At 34.9% G+C, this 20,823-nt stretch overlaps 1 protein-coding gene across 1 annotated transcript in view; it reads right to left on the bottom strand.

Annotated features, from left to right (window-relative positions):
* Nucleotides 1-20,823, bottom strand: part of LOC113227220 (ATP-binding cassette sub-family G member 1) — a 72,891-nt gene that overhangs the window by 20,066 nt on the left and 32,002 nt on the right. The window contains exon 4 of the mRNA XM_026460117.1: nucleotides 33-222. Within this exon, the coding sequence (XP_026315902.1) occupies nucleotides 33-222 (190 nt within the window). The remainder of the gene's footprint in view (nucleotides 1-32; nucleotides 223-20,823) is intronic.

The raw sequence follows: 20,823 nt of genomic DNA, 5'->3' as shown, positions 1-20,823 counted from the left end.
CAGCTTTATTATTGGAGAATAGCTCAACTTACAACTTCTTCCTTATCAGCCCTTGTAGTGGCCGAAGGCAGTTTCAAGGCAGTAGCAACAGCCATAGCTTCTTCAACAGTCAGATTTCCATGAAGCTGATTGTCCTGCATGATGTAGCAGGAGAGCTTGCGGAAACTCGACAGATTGCGCTCCATGCCGTTCACAGTAATGCTGCCTTCCATTCCTGAGGTCCTGGAAAGAAAAAAGGCATGAAATATTTATCCTTTGTATATTTTCTGGTGAAATTATAGGCAGTTGGGACTTGTCAGTCACAATGTCACTCAGAGCTTTAAACCGCAAAGATCTGAGGGGCACTGCCCTGCGCTCTGAGACATGTTGACAAATCTCATGTGCCTGTAATATCACCAGCACCCTTATCCTTCAAAACCGGAACACAGTAACGCTGACATTACTTCTTGGAGGCAGAAATAGGTAAAGTGGCAGTGACTTACCTAGACGAACTCTTTCACAAGGAGCTCTACTGCTACTTCAAAAGTTCGTGGAATGAAATACATCTATTTGCCAAGTTCTGAAATCGGTTACCAGAAAATGCGCGAAACCGGAATCATCTCCTAGTTTTGTCATCCTTAGAGGTGGAATATTATCTTCAAATTCTAATGGGACCAATACTGAACTACCCTCTTTCCAACAAAAAAGAATCATCAAAATCGGTTAACAAATTAGTTTAGAGTTATCGCGTAACATACTTAAAAAAACAGTCGAAGTGATAACTGATAACCTCCGCGTTTTTGTTTTGAAGTCGGTTAAAAATGTAAGTAAAGGTGTTACATAAGACTAAGTTATGATGTAAATGTAGATTAAAAAAAGGTCTATTCTTAACATTTATTGACCATAAAGCTTCATTTTGTGACGAGGGTTTTAAGGCCTGCTGTATAAGTAATATTTCTTAACATGGCACAAACAATTTTTACCTACTACGTTTATTACTAATTCCTACAAAAAATGTTTTAAAATATTTACGTTAACAAATCTATGAAACAACTGGTACTTTGCAAATAAAGTAAAAAAATATCGTATTTAAAAAAATTATATTACAAAGGTTATTGTTAATAACAGGAATGAGATTTCAGGTTATTAGTAAGAACTCTGCGTGTGTATGTACCTTTATTATGTACCATATAAAATAACTCTTAAAATACATAGAACAAACGAACTGTAGTCGTTAGATTAATCGAATAATTATTAGCGTTGCGCAGTGGTGGCAGCGCAAAAAATTGCCTGCCGGTTTTTCTAATGATCAAAGTCCAATTTGATGTAAATATCATATGAAAGATTACAGGTTACATTATTCCCAATATTTAAGTGCAAAAGTTGGATTCTGTCTAGTATAGAATTGAGCTTTAGAGCGATGCCACACCATGCGTTGCGTCGGCTTTGCGAACGCCTGTGTGGAGACGCTGCGTTGTACTCCACAAAAATTAGAACTACAAGCAACTAGGTGCGTTGAAACGGCGCGCGGCGCCAGAACGCATGCGCAACGGTCAAGGGGCCAGGAGTCGAAGCGAGGAGGAATGCTGCGGTGCATATAGAGATGGAAAAAACTGCTTCTTTTTTTAAACGTTCAAACGTTATACTTTTAAAAAAAAGCGTGCTTATAAAATCGCTTTTCTCTCAAACGCTTTTCAATTTGAAGGTTACAAAACCGTTTAGAAAAACGTTTAAGCGCATAGACTTTTATGATAAAAAAGCTTGCAACATTGTGTTGATTGCGAAAAGCAAGAGTAGATCACTAAAAGTTTTAAGTTAAGTAACTTTATTTGTAAAACATTAGTTTTATATTTATTTACAAAATTATTATTCACAATGACGAAATAATTAAGCCGAAAAAATAAAAAAATAAATTGTTGAGTATTGAACTGACTAACACTTACGTTTAAATTGAAAAAATTGGACATGTGCTTATTTTAAAAAGCAAACTTTTTAAAATGCTTTTCGTTTAAACGCCCACCTTTAGTGCGACAGTAAGCGGCGCGGCGTTACGTTGCGACACAGCATTGCTCGTGTGGCACTCAGTGCGTTGCGACGACGCAACGAACCGGGGCTCTTACCTTTGTTTTCTCACTGCAATTCATTCTATCGTCGTTTTAATTGTTGTAAGATAAGTTACTTAAGATCCTGTTGTCAGTCATCATTTTAAGACCATATTTAGCAATTAAAACCAACAGGTTTTTGCCACGACGACTTCCATAGTAAATATTAATATCTACTCAACGCTAACTCATGTATTTCTCCTAACATTAATTCTCATATTTATAATAATGTAAAATAACACAAGAAACCAAAAACTTTAGTTGCGGGGAAATCCCAAAAAAACTGCTTTCACGTAGTAACATACTCGACACAACATGGAAAAGTTGTTGTTTATGTTGTTAGTAATTTGCGGGGTTGTATTTTAAAAATAATTCTGTACAAAACAGGTTTTCTTTACGATTTTGCAGTAGTCTCGATAGCAAAAGCTCTTTCGTGTCTTATATTAAACACGACCTTAATAGGGTGTCAGTTAATAAATTAGGACCTTATAACGAACCGTTATATGTTACGTATGTTTGAAACAAATAATGTATCTTGATGGCCTTCGTACTATCCACAGGTAAAATCAAACTACGCACATAATTAACATAAACTGGTTAAGTTTTCCCTAAACAGTTCGAAAAGGGGAATAACAGAATAAATTAAATCATTAACGAACGTTTGTCACATATGCATATTAGATTTTTATTAAATAGATTACACCCCTTCATTGTGTTTTGTATTTGAAGAAATAGATAATGTGTGGCACAGTACTACGCAATTGCTTCAGCTGTACCAAGCACAAGTCTAGTCGTCATGTATGGATAAAGATGGGAAAAACTGCTTATTTTTTAAACGTTTAAACGCTATGCTTTGTTTAGAAAAGCGTGCTAAATTTTTAATTTGAAGCTGACAAAATCGTTTAGAAAACGTTTAAGCGCATAGTCTTTTATGTTAAAAAAAGCTTGCAACATTGTAAAGGTAATTAGACAAAGGTATTAAGATAAGTAAGTTTTTTTTGTAAAAAACGAGTTATATTTTTATTATGACATAACATTATTATATTAACATTTTGTTCATTGGCGTTTAAAAGCGTTCGTTTTGTTTAACTTTTGTAGTTGTTAACCGTTGAAAACGAAAAAACTGATTATTTTTTAACGTTACAACGTACGTTTAAAAAGTGTGCTTGTAAATGCGCTTTTCACCTAAACGCTTTTTTAGTTTGATGCTTAAAAAGTCGTTTAGAAAAACGTTTAAGCGCATAGACCTTATGTTTAAAAACAACGCTTACGCTTAAAATGAAAAGCGTGTTTATGCGCTTATTTTAAAAAGCAGACTTTTTTAAGTGCTTTTCGTTTAAACGCCCACCTCTATGTATGGAGTGCTGCTGCCATGTATGGGATAGTTCCGTTAAATAACAACATGGCCACCTTGGTATCAGGAGAAGCGTGCTAAGAGGCTTATAAGCTATGATCGGAATTGAGGGTGTTAAGTTGCTTAAAGTTTGAACGTGTTCTTAGTATGGATATACCCATTTCGACGTCGACGACAAATAAACCTAATATAGTCATATTCAATTTTTTTTTTTTTTTAATTGACTAAAATTATTGTTCTCTCAAAAGAAGAAATCAAATTCTCAAACAATAGAACCCGTCAATATTTGATAACGACTAAGTTTTTTAAAGTTTGTCTTATCTAATTTTCGTACTGTGTGAAAGAGATAGCAGTTACTGCTTTTTATGCTGTATGTAAGACACAGCAGTTAGTTCTATCTAGGCGCTTTAGTAAATTCTTTTGGTGCGCAGATGTACGCACTATAAAAATACAAATGTAACATTATTCTTTAGGACAATAATTTTTAGCAAATTTCGTTAAATAATACGCATATTCAAATTTAATCACGAGAAGTTAAGGGATTTATATAAGGGAGTGTCCACATTATTATTCACGTTAGGTATTCAAATTTTGGGTTATTTAACACCCTCAATTCTGATCACTGCTTACAAGTGACTCGGATTTAGCAGAGACGAAGATACAGAGCCTTGAACACCACCGTTAAGTTGCTTACTTTTTGGTATTCTACAGGATATATCACGGAGAGTCTGCGATGGAATTGCATGATTTCATGCATTTCTATCATCGGTGGACTAGACGTAGGCTGAGGTTGCACCCCTATGTTGGGGTTATTCCGAGAATAACGCTATAACTTGGGTCTATTCAAGGCGAGAGTAAATAGGCATTATTTAGATGATCTTCATCGTCACGTTCCATCAGGTGAGATGAAGGTCAAATGCTCACTTATTTTTTTTATAACAAAAAACCAATGTTTACTTGTTTTGTAACGGTCAACGTTTACACAATCGCGTTTCCGCAAATAATTGAGATGTGAATTAATCTAACAAGTGCGTCAAACATAATGCACATTAAGATAACGTCCATATGAATTTCTCACAATACATTTACAGTTATTTGAATAGAGATAGATATTGGGTTATTTTGAATAAACCAAAACCTCTTAGCATGGGATTGGTAACTTTAAAATACATGCATTATTCTAATGCAATTCGGAAATCACACATTTTTTTAACTTGCCACAATCGATGAATAAAAATGAAGATTTGCATAAGAAGTGATAAAGTCCTAGTTTTTGAAAGTCGTGGAACAAAGGTTATTTGTTTAGATAACAGAAATGGACTGGATAATGAGGTTACGGGTTAAACAATAATAGCCCTATAGATACGGAGTCCTAAATGGAGCTGTTTCTGACAATGTTCATAATATTTAATATTACATAGTTGTACTGCACAATTAACTTTATTCTACAAGTATATAGCGAGTGACTACAAAAGTCAAGGGCATAGAAACCGGTCCATAAACGACACTACGTAACAAAAAAGCCATATAAATAGAGGAAAATTTAAAAACCTAGTGATTGACAAATATAAGACCATCCTTTTATATTATTGAATTTGAAATAATGTAGTTTTTTTCTAATCTTAATTTGAGGGAATAGTTCGGCTGCAGTACCACCTCGCTCTTTAGAGCAGCCTCCAAAGTCAGGATTGCCATGATGTTGTCCAACCTTCAATAGGAGAGGAACCCCAAAAAGAAAAATTTGCAAACATATTGTACATCTTTATCAATTTGCAAAAATTAAAAAAAAACGGTACATAGACAACTTAGAATTAATGTGGGCAAAGGCAGCCTTACCGCTGAAAGCGATCTGTTCCAGACAACCTTTCGAGGCAGAGGAGGACTCAACAGAGAGGGAGACGTAGGGTCGTATTCTAGAACTCTACTCAATGCTCAAGTCAGGATTTGAGTATGGTTTAAAGCACTCGAAATCATACTCAAGTCCCTGCCATTAGGGTCGTATTTCCAGTGCTTGTGTTTCCAGTGCAATCCTGACTTGAGCATTGAGTAGAGTTCGAGAATACGACCCGTAGTGTGCCAGTGGCAAAAATTTTAATGCATTATTTTAAATCTACATTATCATATAAAAATGACCATAATATTATATACCTACATATAATTAGACGTACATATTCTTCTAAACATGATACTAATGTTTACATAGCAAAAAAAGCTGGAATTATGTGTGTGTCGCTTCTTTTTCAATAAGACAAGCTATAGAATAAAATCACATCAACGCCGAGCTCCGCGGTCAGGAAAAGGGCATTTCCTGATCGTCTCTGCTACATAAGTCGATGTGGAACGTTTATTTTATGTTCATTTATTTATAAGTTAAACAATTTTATTAAGGGGCTCTGCCTTACGAATGAGTCATCATCAACAGCCTATTCCCGATCCTCAACTCGTCGCATCCATCTGCTGTCAGGAGCCTTTCGCACATCGTCACTCCATCTGGCCAGAAGGCGTACGACATTACGTTTGCCGAGCCGTGGCCTCCACTCAAGAACTCGCTTCCCCCATCGGTTGTCGATTCTTCGACAGATATCGCCTGCCCACTGCCACTTCAGCTTGCTTATTCTACCAGCTATATCGACGGCCTTGGTTCTCTGTCGGATAACCTCGTTCCGTACCTTGTCCATCAGAGAAACTCCGATCATAGTTCGTTTCACAGCTCGCTGAACGACTTTTAACTGGTGGACTAACCGAATCGTAAGTGTCCCGTCTCGGCTCCGTATGTCATAACAGAGCGCACTGTTTTTTTTTATAATATCATGTGGCGGGGCGAACAAATCATGCGCCTGATGGTAAGTTACATGCCTGTCCATGAAAGTTACAGTGCCAGTCAGAGCTTTAAATCGCAAAGATCTGAGGGGCACTGTCCCTGCGCCCGTCACCGTGAGACGGGTTGACAAGTTCCGTGTGCCTGTAATTTCACCAAAAAAAAAACAACAACAAGTTGAAAGCCTTTTTTTCAAACCTTGCGGTATGAGTGACGAGAAAACTTGACGTAGTGTATCCTCCTGAATCCTCCTCTTGGCTTCCCTCTCGAAGTTGTTTCTACCTAATCGCAGAATATGTCCGAGGCAAATAAACGGATAGCAGAATTTAACCAATGTGACGATTTCAAGTGTAATTTACTAGCCCACGAAAAGATTGTTTTAGTTTAAATTTTCATTACCAGTAATTCTGGTCAACAAAAAAATATTAACACGACAACCTTTTCGCTTTAAAAATACAGATCATTTTCCTATTACTATCTGTCCTATCTAGTGTTGTAACTTGAAAAAAAACCATGATTTGATGAAAACAAATTTAGTAAAAAAACATGAAGTTTTTTTACTAAATTTGTTTTTTTTTTTTCAGAAAAAGTAAAATTGAATAACTGAAATGAAATAAGACACTAACCTTTGTTTTAAGAATATATATCTATATATGAGTGTGAATATATATAATATGTTTATAAAAACCAATTACCACGATAATTATTACAAAAATGTAATCTTCAATTCTGGTGTTACTACTGTTACAGGTGTTACTCACACTTGTAATCTCATCAACATTTTCTGTGTCTTCGTTTCCTTCATTCAAATCCTACCGAATAATTTTATATAATCGGCTTGCTAATAATTGTATGTAAATGTTGCTATATAAGGGATATGTGCGATGTGGAAAAAATATTGCTCATAAATAAATAAGGAGTGTTTTTATCAGTAATCATCAAAGTATCGCTACTTTGATGATTACTGATAAAAACAGCAATCGATAGATTTAAAAAAAATGGTAAAATGTTAGAATCCCCGCATTTTCCCCACATAACGTGAATCCCACAAAATGCCCAATCGAGTTGAAATTCCTCGCAATTTGGGGAATTCGCCACAAATTGACAACACTATGATAAACAAAATAAATGTGTTGCCCATTTATTTTAAGCAATTTATCTATGAAGAATAATATTAACAACAAAAGAGGAAATGTAGTAAAAATAATACAATTGTCATATTGTCGTATTTTTATTTTCATAATTTTAGAAAGAAAACGTACTCCAGAAAAAAAAACGGTTTCTTTTCATTGTTTTTTTTTTACCTCAGAAAAAATAACGGTTTTTTAACAACACCACTCGTATCGTATTAGAGAAATACATTCAGAGCAACGTATTTTCCATTTAGCACATCACATCTTTATCTGCAGCTCGTGTTAATTATGTTATTTTGATGAGTTATATTTATACATAACAAACATGTACATAGATAAGTGGAGTATACTCGCTTTTGAAACCGAGTGTCGTATTCCAGAACTCTACTCAACACTCAACTCTAGACTTGAGTATTGCAATGAGCACTGAAAATCATACTCAATGCCTTGCCATTAGGGTCGTATTTCCAGTGCTTGGAATCATATTCAAGTCTGCTCAAATTCTGACTTGAGCTTTGAGTAGAGTTCTGGAATACGACCCTATGAGACCCGTACGTCTTACTCAGTTACTGTTGAGTCAATAATGTCAGATATGTCAGTTAGTGGGGACTGAGGATCCATCATCAGCGTATAAGAGTTATTTGTGAAATACTAACAACGACTCACGACTATATTACTAACAAAATAAATAACAACTTTTGTTCCATGACTTTTCACAAAACATAAAAAAATTAGCTAAAATAAACTTTTTTTATACCACATGACATTTTTTAGATCTGTATTTGGTAGTAAGGTAGTTCATAATATGAACTACCTTACTACCAAATACATATGAAGTTCATATGTACAAGCGTCCTCTCCGACAACCCCCACCTCTACGCCTGCATTTTGAAACGAACAGATATTTACGCTAGCGCTTTCTTTTGTGTCCGCACAGAGTTATCACCGTTTAGAGCGATCTAAATATTTTTTTGTACGAAACTAAAACTATAAATGACAGCAAATAACAATAGCAATATAGTCCTGCGAGGTTTGTTTTACAAATAACTCAGTAATAAAAAAATCAAAAACCTATCACCCACTGCCGATTTTTTAATCGACTTAAAAAAAGGAGAAGGTTCTCAATTCGATTCATTTTTTCAATATAATGTTACACGATAACTAATTTGTAAATCGATTTTGATTATTCTTTTTTTGTTAGAAAGAGGGTAGCTCTAAGGGTGGCAAACTAGGGGATGAAAATGGATTTCAATAAAACTTGGTAAATAGATGTAATTCCACGAACCTTTGAGGTCGGTTTTATTTAATCTAAATTTAAGGAGCTGTATCGTATAGCAAGATGGTAACGTCGCTCCGTAATGCTATTTATTTATATATCTAACGTAGATTGAGACTACTGTATTATACGAACGGGCACTTGTTACAACCACACACTACCGTATGCTACCTCCTGAGTCTTTCGGTCTGAACACATTCCATCAACACGTGGTAAACATCCTCAATGACTACAATATGGAGTTAGTGTAATCCGTCAAAAAGGTGAAAATTTGTTTGAATGATTGTGCCCAGAGCGCAGTCACAGCGCCGCTACTACATTAATGTCAATTTGCACTAACTTAAAAAGTCTACACAATCTCAAATGGCTTTGGTTGTTTCCTTATATCTGTGAAATTGTTGAATCAATTACTTTGTAAAAAATATATAGTAAAATTGAGGAAATACACTGATACAAGAAGGTGTGAAAACACGTGTCCTACAAATGTTCACGATAGAAAAAAAAACAACTTTTCCGCTGTATTCTATAAGTACTTTACATATACCAATTTCTTTTTTAATTCAACTTAACTAAATAGAACACGTATACTATACGATACACATTTTTAAAATAGCTTTTATGTCGTTTGTGAAAAAATAAATTCTGAAATAAAGCCAGTGTCCCTGCCACTCGACCCGAAGCAAAATGAACCTTATTAGTACGGGAAAAATTTAAATTCGAGCTGCGGTAGCATACACTCTTATCAATTTTAGTTAGTTAGTTTAAGACGTACCTAAGTTTAGTGCGAGAGGACATAAGTTTATACAGCGTGCAAAATTATCAATCCATGGCACTTTCAGTGGCTCAAAAATCAAAATCAAAATCAAAATAATCTTTATTTCATAGGTAAGCATTATTACACTTGAAATCGTCACAATGGTTAAACTCTACCGCTCATTCGTAAGGCAGATTCCCCTGAGAAGAATGAGCAAGAAACTCTAGGGGTTGCTCTTTGTAAATAACATTTACAATATTTTTTTATTTGAAACATCAGATTGAGACTACCTCCATGAGCTAAACGGGTTACTACCACGGATTTTTGTCATCCAAGTACGCAGAAGTTGTATAATAACCTTTAGTATAAAGTTTTTGTTTCACTATAGTTTTAAACCTCGTGAAAGGCAAATTTTGTATATCAACCGGAATCTTGTTATAGAAGCGTATACATTGCCCCTTAAATGATTGTTTGACTTTGTGAAGACGACTATCAAGAAAAGCTAGTTTATTTTTATTCCTCGTATTAATGTTATGTCTGTCACTATTTTTCATAAAGAAATTACTATTCCTTTTAACATAAATTATATTTTCATAAATGTATTGTGAGGCTAGTGTAAGAATGTTAATTTCCTTAAACTTATCTCTCAAAGATACTTTGGGGCCCAGATTGTAAATTGCCCTAACTGCACGTTTCTGCAGGACAAAGATTCTATTGATATCGGCGGCATTACCCCAAAGCAAAATGCCGTATGTCATTAGACTGTGAAAGTAGCTGAAGTAAACCAATCTAGCGGTTTCGACGTCTGAAAGTTTCCTTATTTTTTTAATCGCGTACACTGCAGAGCTGAGCCGTTTTGACAACTTACTTATATGGGGACCCCATTGCAATTTAGCATCTAACGTTATACCTAGAAATACAACTGTATCCACAAGATTCAATTTTTCGTTTCTAACTACAATGTTTGTAACCGTCTCTCTAACATTGGGTAATGTAAATTTCACACAATTTGTTTTTTTCTCATTAAGAAGTAGGTTATTAACAGCAAACCAATCAACTACTTTAGATATAGCATTGTTCACATCGTCATAGGAACATTGGTGCCTTTTAACTTTAAATAATAAGGAAGTATCATCAGCAAACAATACTATCTCATGTTTTATACCCTCCATAAGGCTAGGTAAATCATTAATATAAACTAAAAACAAAAATGGGCCTAGAATTGAACCTTGAGGGACACCCATGCTAATTACAGACCCTGACGATCTCGTACCGTTAACATCGACCCTCTGTACCCTACCACGCAAATACGATTTAAGAAGGTCGAGATCACGTCCCGCCACACCATAATGGCGAAGTTTCCTGACCAGTGTATCATGGTGCACACAATCAAAAGCCTTGGAAAGGTCACAGAATACACCAATAGCATCATGTGAGACTTCCCATGCATCAAATATATGATTAATCAACTCTACACCAGCGTCGGTTGTAGAGCGACCCCGAGTGAAACCAAATTGTTTAGGAGACATTAAATTATTACTATAAAAATGTGCACACATCTGATTTAGAATAATTTTTTCAAATATTTTACTGAGAGTTGGTAGTATTGATATAGGTCTGAAATTGGTGGGGTCAGAAATACTACCAGATTTGAAAAGTGGAATAACTTTACTTTGCTTCATGAGGTCAGGAAAGACACCATCATCAACACATTTATTAAAGACACAGGCTAAGTAAGGCGCAATACAATCAACTATAGAACTAATTACTCTGACTGAAAGACCATCAGGTTGAATTGTTCTGCATCAGATAGTTTTTTCTTTGAACATCATCAAAGTACTATTTTCGCTTGTAATGGCCAAACACTGGTGATTGTTTTCAAGTCATCTCGACAAAAGCCAAAAACAAATTCCTTAATTTACAAATATTGTTTACAAAAGTAGGTCCTACAACGGTTAAGAAGTTACGGCTAACTTTCTTAAAAACAGTTAACGTTTGACAACTACCTACTTTCTAGGCAGTGACGAGATACTAAATACTCATCGCCATTGTTGAAAAGTAGAAAAGTACGATCGTCGATTATTATAATAAAAGCTTTATTATAATGTGTGCAAGCCACTCGACCACGAAGGCAGACAGTACTGCCCTAAACGAACTCTTTCACAAGAAACTCTACTGCTACTTAAATTATGATCAGGGAGTTATAAAAGAAAGCGTTATACTTATACGTCCACGAGTAAAATTATTTGTCAAGTATTCGGGGGTTACGCCTTGAATAGAGATCAATTTTGCTTGCTGTGTACCTTTTAGATAGGCTTGCATTTCTTCAAATATCCGCCGTTACCCGCTGGTGGGTAGGGTTGATAGTTTACTTTATTATTGTCAGCGGAAACAGTCGGTATCACAATCCGATACGCCTATAGCACGTACAACAATTATTATAATCGACTGCAATATACATTTAGCTGATTTTACAGCGTTTCCGAGTAGATTGTATTACACAAGATTGCTGTAATTATTTTTAAACTAATTTAGTAATGCAAGTAAGCAAGCTAGTGAAATAATGCGATGATGTTACAGAAGTGGGAAGTCGCCTAATCTAATGCAAGTGTTGATATGAAACAGTTACACTGTATTTTAAAGTTTGAAGAATGTTTTTTGTTGGTATAAAGTCAACAATCATTTATTTTTAACCGATTTCAAAAAAAGGAGGCCATTCTCAATTCGACTGTATTATTTTAATAGACATGGGAAGAGCGCAGAGAGCTGTTCTTAAGGCTCTAGATAGACAGACTGCATTTCAACTGCACTCCGACTGCAAATTCGCAGTTTAAATGCAGTTGGTCCAAATGCATTTGAACTGCACGTCGACCTTGCAGCCCGATTGCAATCGGTGTGTAGTTGGCATGCGGTTCCGAAACGGTTGAATGCAGTTGGACCAATTGCATTTAAACTGAATTCAAACTGCAAATTTGCAGTCGGAGTGCAGTTGAAATGCAGTCTGTCTGTCTAGAGTCTAAGTCATCAACTTCCGTCCTTTCGATTACCTAAACCGCAAACTCCTGAGCGAGTGCGATGTCCTCTCTGTCCTCATTTGCCGGATAAACAGTTGCCGTTTATCCGGCAAATTATTTTGAAAATGCACTCAATTACAGCATTTGATTTCGTAATTTTAACCAATCACAGACGATCAGATACCTTTCAACTCGTATGCACAGCACACTCGCATAGATTATTTTGCTTCCTTGGTACAGTCCTTTACTTTAAATTAAATTCTACTTTGCATTATTTTGCCATGAACAAAATAGAATGTAAAAAGACCTCGTTAAATCCTGACTTAAGAGTAAAACTTACAATGAAACAGAGGGCATGCTGGAAGTTGTTTCTTAATTATTTTTATATAGGTAATCATTAATTTACAACTACTAATTCTTTACTGTTATACATAGAAATCTGTTTTTAAGCTGTAATAAAGAAATATACTCAAAACGATACCTAAAATACAGGTACACATTTACGTAGTTTAGGCATCGCAATTACACATTAGACTCTAATATTAAAAGGTATAACTTTACCATGAAGATTGTACAATTTAGGTTCCTTTCTTATTGTTTAATACTATCATAGCTTTGTTTACATTTGTTTTTCTTGTATTGTATTAGATGAAGTTATATTGAAATAAATTTATCTTGTCCTATAATTTATAAATAAAAATACGTTTGGCACAAACAGGAAGTATTTTCTTATTAATTTTCTTATATACGTACCTCTAGGTATTGTAGTAATTGTGTAGTTGATTAGTTACATTGCTTTTAAATAGCGTCTTAATAAAAAGAACCGTCCTATGAGTGCACTCAATACAAACAAAGTTTAAACACACATTGAGTATTCATTAATAAAACACAATGATATTCAGTAAAGATGGTTTGAAAATTGCTTTATAGAATCGTGGTTCATTGTTTTTTAACAAATTTCAAAAAAGGAGGAGGTTCTCAACTACATAGTAATTTTTATGTACGTTTCGCTATTACTCCGAAATTTGTGAACCAATTTCGACGATTCCTTTTTTTATTGGTAAGGGGGTACCTCAGTAGTGGTCCCAGAGTTAGTAACTCACCTAACTCTTACATAGATAATCACCGACACCCATGTCGCTTGTAATAAGTAAATAACTATATTAATTACTTTACAATGATGTGTCGATATAAATACAATTAGAATCTTGAGCCCAATTCTGATATTTTTTGTGACCACTGGTCATTGTACTACACTGAGATTTTATCGCAATTATGATAATATTACCTATTCTGCTAATATCTAGTTGCAATGTTGCAATGTTTGCAAGTTAATAACGATCGATTTTGCCTTACTAAAACTAACATGGATATTACTACGGATAGTTTAATTTTTAACCGACTTCAAAAAAAAGGAGGAAGTTATACGTTCGGCTGTACGTGTGTTTTTAGATATCTCCGTCAATTGTGGACCGATTTTGAAAATTCTATTTTGTTTGAAAGGATGCACTCTCGTGGTGGTCCCATTGTCACCAAGTCAGAATCTGATGATGGGATTCCAAGAAAGTCGATGGAAATTCTCAAATTGTATAGGCATGTCCATGTATACACCAATTTCTCCATCGATTGTGCACCGATTTTGAAAATTCTTCTTTTCTTTGTAAGGGTATACTCTCGAGGTGTATGTTGATGCTGTTCTGCATTCGTTTCGGCTCTCACAAATTACTAATTATTTTCCGCAAATAAAAATCGAAAAATTTCACTTGACACAATACATACATGTATTGTGTCAAGTGAAAAGTCAACAAGTCACCGTCACGATGACAACCAAACAAAAAGTATAAAATGTACAAAGGAGTCCGTAACAGTCCCACTGTCCCAAGAAGACAGTATCTGATGAAGGGATCCCATGGAAATCGAAAAAAGCCGATAAGCACCTTTTGAGGTCGGTTTTTATCTCCTTTAATCAGCAATTTAGTCTTCAAAATTAAATATATAATATAAATAAAGCTATATATATAATAATTTGAGTAGATCAACACAATATTGATTACTGTCAATAGTACCTATATGTTCATTTAATTATTACGTTATGTCTAAAACTTATTTATTTTAATATAAGCGTTACTATTTTATATTCTCACTTTTTTCTGTTCCCTTAAATGCGCCCGTGCGTGTATTTTGTTTTGAGTTTTTGCCTATTATGTTAATTTCTTTTAGGTAAATAAACACTGTCCGTACCGATCTTTGATGATCACAATAATAGTGAATAAATGTAATAAGACCTACTAAATATACAGTTGAAAACAAATATTGACACATGTACGACACGTGAAGCTGTTTACGTAATGAATTTACAAAATACAACGTAAGCAAGTATGACAATTATTTCCCTTTAAACACTCGGCTTCTATTGTGGAATGTCAATATTTCTTCGCTACTTAAATGCATGTCACCATCGTAAACAGGGACACGTACACAAATAAACAGTCTCTTCAATAGCATACGGTACTGAACCATATTCAGTGCGGGGCAGATCTTTCCGATTTAAAGCTCTGAACCATATTCAGTGCGGGGCAGATCTTTCCGATTAAAGCTCTGAGTGGCCCACTAGACCCACAACTGGCTCGTACCGATACTTGGTAGCATAAAAAATCTACCTCAAAATCTTTATTTCATAAATAATCACTTTGGTCACATTGCCAGGAAAGAAAATTAAATAAAAAAAGAAAATTAAAAGCAAAATCCTAAAACAAGAAAAAGCAATACCAAATGTAAGATTATTTTAGAACAATGTGAATGACGCACAACTTTATGATGATGTACTATGGTTTCGTCCTCATAATCTTTCTGTTGATTGGACAAGGCGTTGTCATTAATTGTATCAATACAATTCCAATACCTTACTAATATCAATAACATATTTACTTTAATTGTTAGAGTCATAAAAAACAAATCAAGACAAATACTTACGAAAGCAATTATTACTTTTATTGTCTGCGAGGTTCACAAACATTTGACGAACTCGGAGGCGAAAGTTGTATGTTTTTCAACAGTTTTTCGACAGTTGTGCAACATCTAAATTCAAAATCTAATACGAAAGCTTATACTTTCTCACACTGCACTCCCACAATCCTACTTGACTATTAGAACCTGCAGAAGCCTCGAAAATTACTAAGCGGAAAACTCGATCGATACCTACTGGTGGAATCCAAAAAGGCCGCCGCCAATAAGCAACAAGGAACAAGAAGAAGCTATGCTGGATCTATGTTTTTTCCATAAAATTGTGAGTCATTCAATAGATTCTCCAGCACTTCTCAGTAAGGTGAGGTTTAATATTCCTAGACCATTTGGTTGATCAAACAAGCAAGACAAAGAAATTAAACAGCCTTTAAAACTCGTGTATCTAGAACCAATCTTGGTATCTCTGCTGTTATAAGTACAATTGTTAAGACTTATAATCAGTTTCATAGACTATGTGATTTGAATATTTTTAAAGATTCCCTCCTGCTCCTGCTCAGCTCTAAAACAAAAATTAAAATATTCACGCTTACTAAATATGAAAATAACATTAAAATAAAATTATATTAAGTATCGAGTTCTTAGGTTTTCACGATTGTTTCACATGGGAAATGAAACTATTTTTCCGGATTTAAATGGCGTGTATTTGTTTTTTAAAATGGTTTGTTTGAAAAAACAAATATACCTACGCGATTTAAACCCGGAAAAATGTTTCATTTTCTTATATTAAGTAATATTAATTTGTAACCTATTGCTATATATAAATCTGAAAGTGAAAACCTTATTATAATAACAAAAATCGCTTGTTACTACTAGCGCGCTGTGGTAAGCCTATAAGGGCGATATTTACAATGCTTTTATATTTTGGTTGTTCCTCATTAGCTGTACTTTGTGTATGTATTGGGTTGGCTATCCATTGTAACTAAATAAAGAACAGTAATAAAGTAGGTTTGCCTTGCGGATATACTAATTTGTAAAGCGAACTTTTCTGTATCGAGTTTTTAGGTTTTCGCGATAGTTATCTGTATATAACTATCGCGCTAAGCTAAGCTTCTATAAGCTTACCATCAAGCGCACGACCTGTCCGTCTTGTCACGTGATATTATAAAAAAAATTAAACTATTTGCGGATCTAATTCGCGTACATTTCTTTTTTCAAACAATCCAACGTTTCGGGCACTTTACAGGTCCCATGATCACGGCTGACCAAATTCAACTTTGGTTTTGGTGTTCTGGGTGAATTCCGTGGCTCTGAATCAGAATACTCTAGTTTGATACCAAATAATGGGTGTGGTTGTCTGTGAACATTATTGTTACAAAGATTTGTTCTTCGCATCAATACCAATAACTTCTATCATTATCCTTTCAAAAACACCTCAAAATCCTCCAGGGGTCACCCGCATATCGACGCCGAAATGCGATATTGTCGTATCTCGAAAAATAGGACTTTAAACCAGGGCCGAAAAACTATTTCAAAAAATTAGTTCTCTTTAATTTGAATTAGTGAAAAGCCAATTTTAAAGTATGATTATGTACATCATCTCTAACTTACATCCTTAACTTCGATCAATTTACTATCCAAGGCTTAAAAATACACTTTGAGTCAAAATTGTATGGAATCTAGACCTATGTCGTGTTTCCATACCTCATTTATAACACGTAGTATTCAATTTTGGAGTATGATTTTGAAATAAAATACTTTTAATGTAAGTTTTAAACTTAGGTAATGTTAATCTTAATATATTCTCCGGAATCTTCCCCATAAAGAAATCGTTTACCTTCATTAGTGGTACCATGAGTTCGGACGTAATTCTAAGATTAATATTATGGATATCACCTTTCTTAATAAAATTATGTACATTATCATTTCCAACTATAAAAATATGAATTTAAATAAACTCCTAATAAACAAGTTCCCTATTGAAATCAAATAGTGGCATTCTATAGTCTATTAGAACGAACACGATGCAATAGTGCATTAATTAAGCTGCAATCAACCGTGTGACCCAGTTCAATTGATAATGACATCCGTCTCCGTCGGCCATCTTTGTTTCATGTTTCATATTATATTTCCCTATGCAATGTTAAGGATTCTCGTAGTTATTCACTAAACGAATATGACTAGTTACAGTGTGCTTGGGCTAGAATCCAGTGCTTGGTGTTTACAAGAGCGTTAAAAAAAAACAATTCGACACAATTTCATGTACAGTAATTAAAAACAATTAATCTCTCTATGAGTAGGTAAAGTAATATGTTGATAATTTTAACGTGGGTTGTTTCTGTTTGACTTCAAAGTCAACTTGTTCGGGGGTTAAATATAATGAATCAACTGAAAAACGAATCAACCACGTTTATAATTAGAATTTGAAAATGAAATTGACCAAAAAAAATCCATTAGAATTGAAAAGATCAGTAAAAAAATCTGATTTTCAGTAATTAGCAAAAACGTGCTTGAACCCTAGAAAATGTTGATGTGTATATTTAACCCCCGACACAAGAAGAGTCCCTTTATTTGCAAGATACCATTTAGCTTGTTTACGGGAGCAATAAAAAAAAAGTAATTCGACCCAATTTCAAATATGGTAAAAGTGATTTTTTTATGATACCCAGTGACGGAACGAACAAGTCATGGGCCTGGTAGTAAGCGACTCGCCTGTTCATAGCAGTTGCACTGCCACTCAGAGCTTTCAAAGTTTCACAAGGAACTCTGCTGCTACTAATGTATCGGAAAAATGCAAGAGCAACAATGATAACGCCTCAAAAAGAGATTAAAATTGTCAACTGCAAGCAGCCTACTACTAGCTATGGTCCTTTAAGAGAAAAATAGGAAATCCCGAATCCCAACAATGCTGGAATGCAGAAAGTTCCGTCTTATTCTGTTTCTGCTAGAACCTATTTCGCAACTCAAACGTATCTGTAAGGTTAGCACGACAGGGCATAATATGCGAGAGAGCGACATAGAAACGCGAGATATTGCTATTATCTCTGCAAAAACAGCAGCATCTCGCGCAGTATGTCGCTCTCGCGCAAGTCGCAGCTCGAAGTCGTGCTATCTTTACTGATACAATCAAACGATACGGACTGAGGATATGCCTTGAACAAAAACCAGTTTGATGAATTCTCTGGCCTTAGTTAATATCTTATAAGGACAGCTTTACCTCGCTCATAATCTTCCGATTCTCTAGATTGTCATCTATCTATATGTAACAATGAAGAAATTATAGGCGCATGGAACTTGTCAACTCTTATGTCTCTCGGTGACGGGCGCAGTGTCGATGCACATAAGCTTTGCAATTTGCGTGACGGTTACCACCAGACGCACAACTTGTTCGTCCGGTCACTTGGCATCAGAAAAAAGTATTTAAAAAAAACAATGGAACACAAAACCAACTATAAATTCAATAGCGTTATTATAAAATTTACATGAATTACATTTTCGCAGAAATGGATGTTTGAACGAACTAACTAGCACAATTATACCACACGATATCACTTCGGGGTCATCGTGATTCATGCAAGAGATATATGTTTACCAACTCGAACTGATCCACATGTCAGATAGAAATAAAATTTTATTCAGCTATTGAAATTTTTTGATTTTAAACATGGCTGAGTTTCCATAGCACTGGCCTTCATCCAAACGTGTTTACTGCCTTGACATGTGAAGCTATGAATACAAAGTAAGTGTCTTTGCCACTGCTCAAACGAATTGAACATACATGGTTATACAAAATTACCTTGTTGCTAAACGTAAACTTTGTTAAATTTCATTAATTGCATTGAAGCCTCAGAAATTGGTGCAAATCGTTATGGAAGAAGCAAAACACCATAGCAATATCCATTAACAGTGTACTGTGGAACGTAGGTCTAGTCTAATTTACCCAGAAAATATTTTTTGCCTCAATTAACCAGGCAATTGTAGTAAAGCTGAAATTTAGTCACCAAAAAAAATTTTTCTTTTTCGAAATTTTTTTTTTAAGTCTAACACGGAGTTTCGTCGGCACGTTTCTTATTACCAATAAACTTAAGCATCATCATTTTCAATCCATGCACTTCCCATTGCTAGACAAGGGTTTGGTCTAAAAAGAAAGTTTAATCTCCGTTGAGTTTTGTGAACCCTCGACTTTTTCTTTGAAACCAAGTGACGGGACGAACAAGTTGTGCGCCTGGTTATAAACGACACGCCTATCAATAACAGTTGCAGTGACATTGCCGCTGAGCCCGTCACCCTGAGATATAAATTGACAAATCCATATAATTATAGATAGATAGATAGATAAACACTTTATTCACTGATATAACACTAATACAGATTTAGCATAAAAGAAAAAACAAAACATGATTGTCATAGCAGTGAAACGGCGCTGACTCAGCATATGCCAAAGTTTCCTAAGGCGCTGGTTTTCAGTCAGAACCAACGAGAGGGATTAAGTTATTAGAAAGCAAAAATATAACGACTGAGTAAAGTTATACATTGACAATAATAATATACATAGTAAAGTGTAAATAGTGCATTTAAAATAACCTGCTTGACATATAAGTGCATGAGCAAATGTGAATATAATTACAGCTGTAGGTGTAAGTTATTACTGTAAAGAGGATTTAATGTTGTGTAATGTAATTAGTATTATAATATAATTATACACATAATAAGAATAGATCAAAGCAACAACAAAATTCGATTCTAGACAGACTACGTTAAAGAATAAAAACACACTACACAGATTTTTGAAGTGAGAGTAGGTGTTGCCGGTACAGTGCTTTGAATTTGGGTTTGAATTTGGGTTTGGATTATCTACCGGTAATTTCACCAGCATCCTTATCATTCAAAACCGGAACACAGTAGTGCCCTCGGAACATAAAAAGGCACAACTGCCAAATAAAGTACGCATAGTTATGCCTTTTTCGTTACGAGGACAGAGTAATGCACACATTACTGCTTGGCGGCAGAAATAGGTAAGATGGACTCTTTCACTGGAGGATCTCTACTGCTACTAATATGCTAATATGCAAGTTACGTGACACTGCACACCACAGGTCTCCTCTACAAATAGATTTGAGTCAGCCACCATTGGCCAACACCAACCAGCATTGGGTGACGCACGATGTTTTCTTTAGCTTTTAAAGCAACTAATAAATTAGTCAACAAAACCGCACACGAATCGAAAATAATCTTAGCGTAATTGTAAACACGTAGTCATTGTTCAATTTTCCATTAAAAAACAATTACAGAGGGATGTCCAAATAAATAAAGACGCTTTCGCACATTTCGTGCGTTCGCGAGCCGGGTGGCGTAAGAACCACATAGCAAAAGGCTGCTTGCGTTTGCGCAATTCGGTAGAGGTTCAAGTGACAAGCAAATAGTTTCTATTT

This window comes from Hyposmocoma kahamanoa, unplaced genomic scaffold (assembly GCF_003589595.1).
Source record: "Hyposmocoma kahamanoa isolate Upper Pololo Valley unplaced genomic scaffold, ASM358959v1 202, whole genome shotgun sequence".
Classification (NCBI taxonomy): domain Eukaryota; kingdom Metazoa; phylum Arthropoda; class Insecta; order Lepidoptera; family Cosmopterigidae; genus Hyposmocoma; species Hyposmocoma kahamanoa.
The sequence above is the reverse complement of the archived record's forward strand: the minus strand, read 5'-3'. Positions and strand labels throughout refer to the sequence as shown.